This window comes from Bufo gargarizans, chromosome 2, assembly GCF_014858855.1.
Source record: "Bufo gargarizans isolate SCDJY-AF-19 chromosome 2, ASM1485885v1, whole genome shotgun sequence".
Classification (NCBI taxonomy): Eukaryota; Metazoa; Chordata; class Amphibia; order Anura; family Bufonidae; genus Bufo; species Bufo gargarizans.
The window spans coordinates 268,976,007-268,988,245 of record NC_058081.1 but is presented as its reverse complement, the minus strand read 5'-3'; the positions used below and the strand labels follow the sequence as shown (position 1 = coordinate 268,988,245).

Here is a 12,239-nt window from a genome sequence, read left to right as displayed (position 1 = left end):
TTTCAGCATTTTGCAAAACATAATCTGCAGCAAATCCGCATGTAACTCCGAAGTGGATTTTTTCAGCATTTACATGGCTGCACCACCAGGTTCCTTAACACGCTGTGGATTTTGTTGCAGAACTTCCGTGACTGAAAATCCCCAAGGGTTTCCGCGAGTCACAGATTTTCAGTTTTGCCACAAAATCTGCGGCGTGTGAAGGCAAGCTTAACTATTCCTAATCCGGTCACATAATATATAAATTGCATAACAGTCCATATCCTTCATGCTGTGGATTCCTATTGGACAAAAATGAATGCAACATCAAACTTGATGGGTACACTGTGGAATGTATTTGCATCTTTATTCTAAAAATATGAACATTTTCTTAGACTTTGAATGGTGACACTGAAAAGTACCAATGACAAACACATAGAATGACATTTGCTAAGATTCTAGAATAGCTGTCAGATGTTAACTATGACTACGTCCAATACAACTGTGTAAAACTAATGACCAATACTGTACACACACAGCCATTCCCGCAGTTAATAAAAGAAAAGCTCCTATGTTAATGCTTTCACATTGCAGAGTGGGTAAGGATTGCTGCCTATTGACGGCGAGGCCGTCCTGAAAATACTAAAAGAATTAATAGACTGATCCGCTATAGACATAAGAGAATAAACACACAAACAGTTGGGTACCTAAACCATCATGTGAGGCGCGGCGGGGCTTCTCAGGCGATCCGCACCTTCCTCTTGCGTCGGCTCTGCATTTGCAGCACGTGGAGTATGGATCCATAGAAGGTATATAGGATCTGTACTCTGCAAGAGGAAGGTGCGGATCGTTCTGACAAGTGCCGCCGCGCCTCTCATGATGGTTTAGGTACCCTTTAAATTTTAATAGAGGAAAAAAAAAAAAAAAGACAATGGCGACTGCACTGTATCCGACAACAATAGTGCAAAACTTTATCCCAGATTTAAAAACGGTCCATAGATGTAGAGCCAAAGTAAATCATTTTGAAACAAAAAATCTTTGGTGGAATAAAGAAAGTACAATGGGGAGAAAAAAAAAAAAAAAAAAAAAAAAAAAAAAAAAGCTCTTTTCTTGAGAAAAAGACCATAAAAAAGAATCACTACAAGAGTCCAGATGTTCCCATGTTATTCCAGGGGCGTTTTCAGAGATGCGTTATCGCGGTCCCAGCACAGGTTCCACAATATTCATTATTCATCAATCTGCTCTTTTTTATATATATAAAAAATACCCATTTGTAGAAGTAATAAATAAATTTCATGTAGGACTATGCTCATGTCAACAAGATGGATGAGACTTCAGTATATTCTACTTCGTTGGCTGTTGTAAAAGGCATTCCCTATCCCAGTCCATTGTAGAGTTCTTGCTTCATCTATCCAGTCACTCTTGCTTCTGAGGGATGCAGCCTTCTATTTCCACCACTTCCGGCCACCCTTCATATTTGTTTGTATCTTTATTGTTCTTTATATGCTGAAAGCAGAACATGATGTGGTCATTTAAAATATAGATAAAAAAATAAAAATGAATATTTAGCAGAAATATACTTAAAGGCGTTGTCCCAATAAAAATAGTCTATAGTTTCCAAACCAAAACCTGGATCTGAATATTTTTGGAATTGCATGTAATTAAAAATGTATTATAGCTACTGAGTTATTCAATAAAACCTGTCTGTATAGCGCCACCCGCTTTTTGCTCTTTTTCTAATTTCCCTATCCTGCTCACTGAGATGAAAGAATATGCTTAGTTCCTTCCTTCAGCTGCCACCAACTGCAGCAGAAGGGACACACCCATGACAAAGGACCCCTTAAGTTGACAGCTTGAAATAAATCTATCAGAACAACTGGAGCAATGAATGGGGATGCCATGTACTAGATTATATATGCTTTTCGTATTATACATTATTCATTGGAAAAATCTGAAGGAACCAGACAGCCAGGGGCAGACTAGCTATAGACCCTACAGGACGATTTACAGATAGGCCAATGCATAGGGGGCTGCCCGAGACCTCCTCATGGCTGACAGCTGTATACCTAATGATATGATGCCTTCAGTAGTAATTAATGCTAGGGGCATCAGGTACTTAAGCGCCTGGCCAGCGGCTGCAAGTGCCCTCCTGAATTTAACTATCACCGTACTCAGGGCAGTGATACAGTTAAAGAGTAACTAAACTTTTGAATAAAATATTGATAAGATGTTCCTAATGCCAAAGTAAAACTTTTTCTAATATACCTTAAAGAAATTTTGTATTTATTTTATGAATGGGGCTGCAGAGCAGCGAGTACGTGCAGGAGTGCATATTGCTGCTCCTGCCTGTGCCCCCTGGATGTTTACTAACTCCTGGCATAGCACATGGGTGCCCATGTGCTATGCCAGGATTAGCTGAGCGGAGCGGGCTCCTGCTTCGCTAAACTAAGAGTCCTGCATTTCAGCTCTTAGCTTAGTGAAGCAGGCACAGGCAAGAGCCCGCTATGCTCAGCTAACCCTGGGACAGGGTACTCATGTGCTATGCCAGGAGTTGGTAACCCTCCAAGGTGCACGGGCAGGAGCAGCATTATGCGCTCCTGCCCGTACTTAGTGTGCTGCAGCCCCATTCATAAAATGCAGGTCTCTGTACAGAAATGTCAGTTTTAAGAGCAAAGGGAATGGTGCGCTTTAGAGGGGTTTTACTATGGCATTAAGAACATCTTACTAAAATTTTATTCAAAAGTTGAGTTACTCTTTAAATACTGCAAGCACTACAAGAACTAGTCTTAGGTAATAGATTAGTGCACAGTACTGTGACCCATGTAAGTGATATGTTCATACAAATAAGGTGGGTTTAGACAAACCAATAGTTGTCCAGATTACCGTTCCTGATAAAACACATGTTCCGGTTAATCTGGCCATCAAAATGTGCCGCCGATCACCCAATGAACGAGCAAAACGCACATTCATCGGGTGATCCTGTTCTTCATGCAGGCACCACCAATCATCGGTTCTGGGCAGCAGATGGTGCCGTCTAAACAGCGATCTGGTGCACAGACACAATGGTTCTGTATGGGGTTGCAATCCCTCGTCCTCATGCTGTGGAGGTGATTTCTGTGGTCTCCTTCACTGAACGAGCAGCCAATCGGCCGCTCCATCAGTCTAAACCCACCTTTATTCTGCAGTCATTGTCCTTACTGACACAAGGTAAGTGACTGCGCAGGCAGAGGTAAAAGCCTGGACCCTGTCAGGGTAGATCCGTATCGGTTTTGCACATACGGACAATTTTTCCTTATACGTCTTTGCAAAGCTGTTAAAGTTACATGTAAATTGTAAGTACACAGCTATTTAGTCCAACCACAAATTCCGAATTGAAGTGAGGTGTAGCCATGACGTACACTTCAGCAGAATCAACTCTATTAAACCGGTTTTACTGGCTGGTAGGGTTGACCCGGCTGATTAAATGAAACATCGGTTTTGTTAGCTGCTCGTGCGCCTCCGCTCCTCGGAATAATGTACATCTGCAAAAAGTCTTGTACCTGTTCAAATGGACTTTTAGTCTTTATGCCTTTTCCACCAACAAAGACCCAGTTGTCTCTGAAGCTCAGAGATGTGATGACTGTACTTCCAAGCTCTGAAATCAGTTTTCGGGCTTCATCATTCAATCTGTAAATTAGTGAAACACAAGATTATAAAAAATGGAAACTTTAAGGGAATGTCTAGTTTTACCCCTTTAACCTGTAAACTCCGTGTACAGTGGGGTCAAATAGCTTACATGTAGTCAATTCGGACAAAGGGGAAAAGCACAGATCTACCGATAGGACAGCATGTCTGTAGAAGCCATGGAGAACTCCTCAGCAGCCTTCCTGTCCTATCATTAGATGACTGCTGTCAGAATATTGGAAGCTCTGATGATTCTCAGCACAGAAATGTAGGTTTAAGATCAACCTATATCCAGAAAGCACCTTAAAGTCCGTGACCTACTTCACCAGTTTGAAACCAATCGCATAGTTTAGTGGGACACAAAGACATGACACAGATTTTACCTGTGTTCAGTTTTTCAGATCCTCCAAACTGACCAAAAAATGGTTTTATGATATGCTAATGAGCCATCGGAAGTGCCCAGGGGCAGAGAGTTGCAAATGCCCATGTCCCCCTGCCTTACTCGCGCCAGCATGGGACATCAATTTTCCTTGTAGCCCAAATCCTCTGTGGGCAGAGGCACAGAGATATGCCGTGTGCATGTGCCAGCTACTGGTGCGAAATTGGAGTGACAGCACACACAACTTCATCAATGGTAAAAAATAACTGTTTGAAATAAATGGGTCATTCTCAGAAAAGCTTGCAGAAAAAAAAAAACAAGAAACAAAAAATTCTGCAAAAAATAAAACAAAGCAAAAAAAATTTGAGTAAGAGCACAGGGCAGCTTTGTCCACAGCCTCCAGGTTTCTCTTTGTTTGCCTACATTAAAAGCCTACCGCCCCAGGACAAACCGGTAATGAAAACTGCGGCTCAGACTTCTGTCATGTGCACCATAAATATGGCGGCAATGTGCATCTGTGCAGGAAAAACTGGCTAGACACCAAGGCCTCTTTCACACTTGCGTTGTCCGGATCCGGCGTGTACTCCACTTGCCGGAATTACACGCCGGATCCAGAAAAACGCAAGTGAACTGAAAGCATTTGAAGACGGATAAGTCTTCAAAATGCGTTCAGTGTTACTATGGCAGCCAGGACGCTATTAAAGTCCTGGTTCCCATAGTAGTAGTGGGGAGCGGGGGAGCGGTATACGCTCCAGAATGACGTCAGAGCGTTCCATGCGATCACGTGATCCATGCGCGTGGGGCGCCCTGACGTCACTCTGGAGCGCCCCAGGAGCCGCACGGACGGTAAGTATGCTGCTCCCCCGCTCCCCACTACACTTTACCATGGCTGCCAGGACTTTAGCGTCCTGGCAGCCATGGTAACTATTCAGAAAAAGCTAAACGTCGGATCCGGTAATGCGCCGAAACGACAAATTAATGGGCATTCATTCCGGATCCGGCCTTGAGGCAAGTCTTCAGTTTTTTTGGCCGGAGCAAAAAGCGCAGCATGCTGCGGTATTTTCTCCGGCCAAAAAAACGTTCCAGTCCGGAACTGAAGACATCCTGATGCATCCTGAACGGATTTCTCTCCATTCAGAATGCATTAGGATAAAACTGATCAGGATTCTTCCGGCATAGAGCACCGACGACGGAACTCTATGCCGGAAGACAAGAACGCAGGTGTGAAAGAGCCCTAAAATGGTCTGAAAGGTGGTGAGGAACACTGCAATCTGTCTTCTAGTAACCACCAGACTTGGACAGATGAAGATATCAATAGGAACTTATGTGCCAAGTGCTTTTGATATATCTTTGGGCCATCAGTGTGCGGCCAAGGAAGGATCATCAAGACAACAAGGTCACCCTCTGCAGCTGGAAGGAGAATCTCTCCAAACACAGTACGCTGCCATAGGGACTGCTACTAGCATACAGCACATGCTATACATAGTTATACGGTAAATATACACATGCGCAGAGAGATCTTCTAAAGTCAGGAAGGAAATCTGGGTAAAGAGTTAATAAAGGGGTCGTGAGGGCAACAAACATTATACAGAAATGCTTCAAAGTGCTTTAGAAAGAAATCGCACTCAAAAGTTCCACCGATTTTCTACCATCCTTGTGAATCCATGACCACCCCCCAAAAAGATGACAGCCTGTAGCACCAATAATTACAAAGTAAAAGATCCCTATATTAACACACGTATTACAACGCCTCTGTTGCTTCATAACATGGGGTCAGCGAGACGAGCCAAGTTTCTTGGCTACATTGCTTCTGTTGTAACGGGTCTTCCTCCACATAGGGCAGGGGTGCTTAAAGTGCGGCTCTCCGGCTGTTGTAAAACTACAACTCCCACCGTGCCCTGCTGTAGGCTGTCTGGGCATGCTGGCAGTTGTAGATTTGCAACAGCTGGAGGGCTGCAGGTTGGGCAAGCCTGTCGTAGGGGAACAGGGAAGAAGTTCTAAAAAAAAAAAACAGCTAGGTGGTTGTGGTTTTTCACCAAACTGACTCAGCCGTAGATTGGTATCTGACCATTGGGGCTAAAAATGACAAGGGGTTAGATAAAACAGCTGCACATTTACATTCATGTATCCAATATCCAAGCCACAGGCTCTGTTCACGCCACCTCTAGTGCGGACATATGTGGGGTATACATTCAGGCTTAATAATCGGAGCATACCATGGGCATAGTCCAATGTGAACAGACTTTTTTTTCGTGGACCCCGCAGAAAGCTATAGCTATGCTACAGTATATCCTTGCAGTCCTGTGGAGAGCCCTATACATCTTTGGCACTTACTTTGATGCTCCGTCATCATAGGTTGCCATACAAACTATTGTTCCATCTGGAATCTTCTTAAGGAATTCAATGAAGGGGGCTACATCTAGAAATTGTAGAAGAGAAACACTAATGGTTAAGGTTTATCTTCATCTTTTAGGACTACATTCATAAAGTTAATATTATCGATAACACAATTTCCCTCACTAGCTTGAATGTCTCATCTAAACATGCATTTCTTCACAAGCGCGGACAGGAGTCAGGTGCTGTAGACGAAACAATGGCGTGATGGATAGTGGCATGTAGAATGCTTGTCGCCTGTTTGGACAGTCAGGGCAGATGTCCACGTAGTTTTTTCTTCATTTTATGTTTAGATCTTTATTCACAAAACCATATACGTTTTGCGGACCCACTGACTTTAATGGATTGTGTATCAAGTATAGGACGGCTCTACCTCCTGGTTTGGGATGGCCAGGTGCACCTATCTGATGTCGCACTCAAGGCACCTAAGTAGTAAATCAAAAAGAAAGGATGGGCACTCTAATATCCGGAACCAAAAAGTTTAATATAATCACAATATTAGTACATATATAAAATAAAGATATGTAAGATTGTTCCAATCAGAAATGTATACGTGGACAATCTGTTAAATATCTTCAATAAGTATATAGGAAACAGGCCTGTCACCATAAAATAGACTACACAATAAAATCTTACAAATGATAAATTAAAATACTGATAGTAGCCGCTGGAAATCCGTAATAAGCTAGTGCAGGTTAAATGGAAATGGAACCGCTGGTGGTTGCCCAGTCAGATCCACTCAATCTGCAGACAAGTAGAGACTCCTAAGGTAGTGGAGTGTTGACCGAGCAATTATATTCAGTATACCTATTGTCTGTAGAATAAATAAATGTGAACAATCACAAAATCCCAATGTGCTAATAATAAAGAAACAATCCTAATAGTAATGTGAATAATAGAAAAAATCTGAGAAAGGAATCCAAGAAAAATCCAAGAAAAATCCGAAGTGCAATCTCATGTGCTTAATCCAAATCCATCTGTATAAATGAATATTCAGCATGCATAAAAATGTTGAAGCATTAAATCTGGTGTGTTGAATTACTGTGCTTGAAATGATAAGTGAATGTTCAATTGCTACAGTCTTTCTTAAATTGCCCACAAATCGCAGAGGTTCAACAGTTTTAGCGATACAATACTGTAATATCTGTGGCCGCTTGCATATGGATGTAACTTTGTGTTCCAATGTTACAGTCTCGGTGGTTTCAGTTTGCCACTGTAGGCACAATTACCTAGCAGAGGACTATAATGCCGGATGTTCGGTGATATTCGCTACTATCTAAGGTGTCATGCGATGCAATGGTACTCACGCTTGGTCGTGTCCGGTCTGTGGCATGAGTACAAGGCACGCTTACCTTGCAGGCGCAGATTACGAGATTGCCTTACTAGTATATCCCGGATCTGTATAGTCCACTTTGGCTGTTTATAGAGGTCCGGTAGCAGGTCACAAGTCTCTCTCTGTTTTCGCCGTAGTTGGTTCCCAGTTTGCACTTTTCTTTGCAATGGGCGTTTCTCCTATCCTTCACATCGCCCGAGCAGCTAGTTTGATAGCACCGGCTGTGTTATATTAACCGTAGGTTACCAGACTATGGCCAATAGATCTGGAGTTAGTTTTTTCCGGTGAAAGCGCTTTCTCTAGATAACAGTTCTATTGTTCATCTAGTTTTGCCGGTATATTGCCAGGGTCCAATACTTTATCTTTCCACGCCAGACGCGTTTCGAAGGTTAGGCTACCTTCTTCCTCAGTGGCTTTAGTAAGAACTGTCTGGCTTTCCGGCTTTTATTCCTCTGGCTATCAGAAGGGCTCTCTGTTAACCCTGAAATGGATCTTGTGGATCTGGAACCTTTTTTATCATGTTGCATTTTCATTATATTTCCTTTGCGGTATTTAAGGGTTCATGCGTTTTTTGCTCCACATTTATTTCAGCTTATCTCCAATAATTTTGATAGGTTACTTTTGTGAAAGCTAATTATATTCTCACATTTGTTGGGTTCTTATTTCCAATATATATTGGAGAGTCATGCATCCCAGCAGCAAATATATATTTGTTATTATATCAATAGTCATGTACAGAATGATCACATAACCATGTTCTAACATATCATTTAAGGTGACCAAGGGAGTATAAGGTCGCTGATAGCACTTGCTTATGTGGTATATATAAGTAATCATAGTATACATCACTCGATAATTTTTATACAAAAAGTCAAAAATAACTACATATTATGTAAGATAAAAACCAATAAAATTTATTCAATTTTTATAAAATATAAAATATTAAATCTTATTAAAAGACATATATAGGTATTCATGTGAATGAATTAGGGAGATATATGAAGGACTGAACGGATGGTGCCCTTAGTGTAAAATCTGGGATACAATCACTAACCCCATATATTTCATTAGTCCTGAGGAGTGCAGTTTCTAATAGGTCGCTGACCTTTCATGATGTAATTGGGCTGGGAGCCCATCGGCCAGGAGGGGTCACAGTGCTGATAATCAGCCAGACTGGTACCCCCCATGATCCAAGGGCACCCAACCCATTAAAGGAATCCGAAGATTTCGAGTTCGGCGTTGAGTCCGGCTGGTGCCAGGCTGCCGAACTCGAAAATTCTCCTTGATTCCGCCCTGGACATTCGGGCGATATGGTTCCCTCCCCTCCAGTGCCGATCTAACTGTTCGAAGGCTGCAAATTTCATGGTTTTTGGGTCCTGGTTGTGGACCAGTTTAAAGTGTCTGGACAATACGTGCTTATCATATCCCTTTTTAATATTATTTATATGTTCCGCTATTCTTACTTTTAGTGGTCTTTTAGTTCTTCCTATGTATTGTTTGCCACACGTGCATTCAATTACATATATAACGTTTGAGCTATTACATGTCAAGAGTTTTTTAATTTCAACGGAGAAGGTGTTTTGAGTTGAGTTCACTCGTGTAGTTTTCCTCGCCAAAAGATGTAATTTTGCAGTTCGCACAGCATCCACATCTGTGGAATCCGCTTCTTTTGAGCCAGTTGTTAATAGATCCGTTGGCTCCTATTTTCTGTTTAATAGATGGCGCTATTTTTAAGCCCAGATTGGGTGCTTTAGTATATACTATCTCCGGTACTAGCGGAACTAAAGGGCCTATGATTTTGTCCTTCTGGATCAGATGCCAGTGGTTTTTAATGATCCGCTCGATTTTTTTATGTTGTATGTTATAAGGTAATATTATACGGAACTTTTCTTCACTGGTTTTTGTCTCAATATCAATCTGATTGGGCACAAAGAACTGGTTTCTGTCCATTTCCCTGACTTTTTGTAAAGCTTTATCCACCACTGTATCTGGATAATTTTTAGCCAGGAATTGTTCCCTCATGTTGGTAGCTTCCTCTTCAAATTTATCCTCATTAGTGCAGTTCCTCTTAATCCTCCGAAATTGTCCTTTAGGTATGTTCATCAACCATGAAGGCAGATGACAACTGGAATAGAGGATAAAGCTGTTTTTTGCCACTTTTTTCTGGTAAGTGGTACACACATAGTGATCCACTTGAGTGGTAATCAATAGATCAAGGAACTCTGTATGCTCTTGGTTGATATTTGAAGTAAATTTGAGGTTATAATCATTATTATTGATCTCTTCTAAGAAGGAAGATAAGTCCCCTTCATCGCCCTGCCAGATAAAGATGACATCATCGATAAAGCGCTGCCAGAGCACCAGATCCGACCCCAGCTTGGGTGATATGGTCTCTAGTTCCCACTGTGCCATAAATAGGTTGGCATAGCTGGGGGCGAATCTGGTGCCCATGGCAGTGCCCCGAATCTGGAGGTAATATGCCCCCTCAAAGAAAAAATAATTGTGTGTGAGTATGTGTTCAACACCCTCGGCCAAATATTCTATTTGTTTAGTATTTAGATTTCCGTAATTTTTAAGTTGCGATTTCATATTATTTATGCCCTGTTCATGGTTAATAACGGTATAGAGCGATTGTACATCCAAGGTTCCTATACGCCAAGCTTGGCGTATAGGAACCTTGGATGTACAATCGCTCTATACCGTTATTAACCATGAACAGGGCATAAATAATATGAAATCGCAACTTAAAAATTACGGAAATCTAAATACTAAACAAATAGAATATTTGGCCGAGGGTGTTGAACACATACTCACACACAATTATTTTTTCTTTGAGGGGGCATATTACCTCCAGATTCGGGGCACTGCCATGGGCACCAGATTCGCCCCCAGCTATGCCAACCTATTTATGGCACAGTGGGAACTAGAGACCATATCACCCAAGCTGGGGTCGGATCTGGTGCTCTGGCAGCGCTTTATCGATGATGTCATCTTTATCTGGCAGGGCGATGAAGGGGACTTATCTTCCTTCTTAGAAGAGATCAATAATAATGATTATAACCTCAAATTTACTTCAAATATCAACCAAGAGCATACAGAGTTCCTTGATCTATTGATTACCACTCAAGTGGATCACTATGTGTGTACCACTTACCAGAAAAAAGTGGCAAAAAACAGCTTTATCCTCTATTCCAGTTGTCATCTGCCTTCATGGTTGATGAACATACCTAAAGGACAATTTCGGAGGATTAAGAGGAACTGCACTAATGAGGATAAATTTGAAGAGGAAGCTACCAACATGAGGGAACAATTCCTGGCTAAAAATTATCCAGATACAGTGGTGGATAAAGCTTTACAAAAAGTCAGGGAAATGGACAGAAACCAGTTCTTTGTGCCCAATCAGATTGATATTGAGACAAAAACCAGTGAAGAAAAGTTCCGTATAATATTACCTTATAACATACAACATAAAAAAATCGAGCGGATCATTAAAAACCACTGGCATCTGATCCAGAAGGACAAAATCATAGGCCCTTTAGTTCCGCTAGTACCGGAGATAGTATATACTAAAGCACCCAATCTGGGCTTAAAAATAGCGCCATCTATTAAACAGAAAATAGGAGCCAACGGATCTATTAACAACTGGCTCAAAAGAAGCGGATTCCACAGATGTGGATGCTGTGCGAACTGCAAAATTACATCTTTTGGCGAGGAAAACTACACGAGTGAACTCAACTCAAAACACCTTCTCCGTTGAAATTAAAAAACTCTTGACATGTAATAGCTCAAACGTTATATATGTAATTGAATGCACGTGTGGCAAACAATACATAGGAAGAACTAAAAGACCACTAAAAGTAAGAATAGCGGAACATATAAATAATATTAAAAAGGGATATGATAAGCACGTATTGTCCAGACACTTTAAACTGGTCCACAACCAGGACCCAAAAACCATGAAATTTGCAGCCTTCGAACAGTTAGATCGGCACTGGAGGGGAGGGAACCATATCGCCCGAATGTCCAGGGCGGAATCAAGGAGAATTTTCGAGTTCGGCAGCCTGGCACCAGCCGGACTCAACGCCGAACTCGAAATCTTCGGATTCCTTTAATGGGTTGGGTGCCCTTGGATCATGGGGGGTACCAGTCTGGCTGATTATCAGCACTGTGACCCCTCCTGGCCGATGGGCTCCCAGCCCAATTACATCATGAAAGGTCAGCGACCTATTAGAAACTGCACTCCTCAGGACTAATGAAATATATGGGGTTAGTGATTGTATCCCAGATTTTACACTAAGGGCACCATCCGTTCAGTCCTTCATATATCTCCCTAATTCATTCACATGAATACCTATATATGTCTTTTAATAAGATTTAATATTTTATATTTTATAAAAATTGAATAAATTTTATTGGTTTTTATCTTACATAATATGTAGTTATTTTTGACTTTTTGTATAAAAATTATCGAGTGATGTATACTATGATTACTTA

The 12,239-nt window shown here is 41.5% G+C and overlaps 1 protein-coding gene across 1 annotated transcript in view; it reads right to left on the bottom strand.

Annotated features, from left to right (window-relative positions):
- Nucleotides 1-322: 322 nt before the first annotated feature.
- The window catches only part of FAM3C (FAM3 metabolism regulating signaling molecule C), a 35,478-nt gene continuing 23,561 nt past the window's right edge, over nucleotides 323-12,239 (bottom strand). The window contains exons 9-11 of the mRNA XM_044276976.1: nucleotides 6,353-6,437; nucleotides 3,516-3,642; nucleotides 323-1,482 (exon numbers count right to left, since the gene is read on the bottom strand). Coding sequence (XP_044132911.1) covers nucleotides 1,393-1,482; nucleotides 3,516-3,642; nucleotides 6,353-6,437 — 302 coding nt within the window. The 3' untranslated portion in view covers nucleotides 323-1,392. The remainder of the gene's footprint in view (nucleotides 1,483-3,515; nucleotides 3,643-6,352; nucleotides 6,438-12,239) is intronic.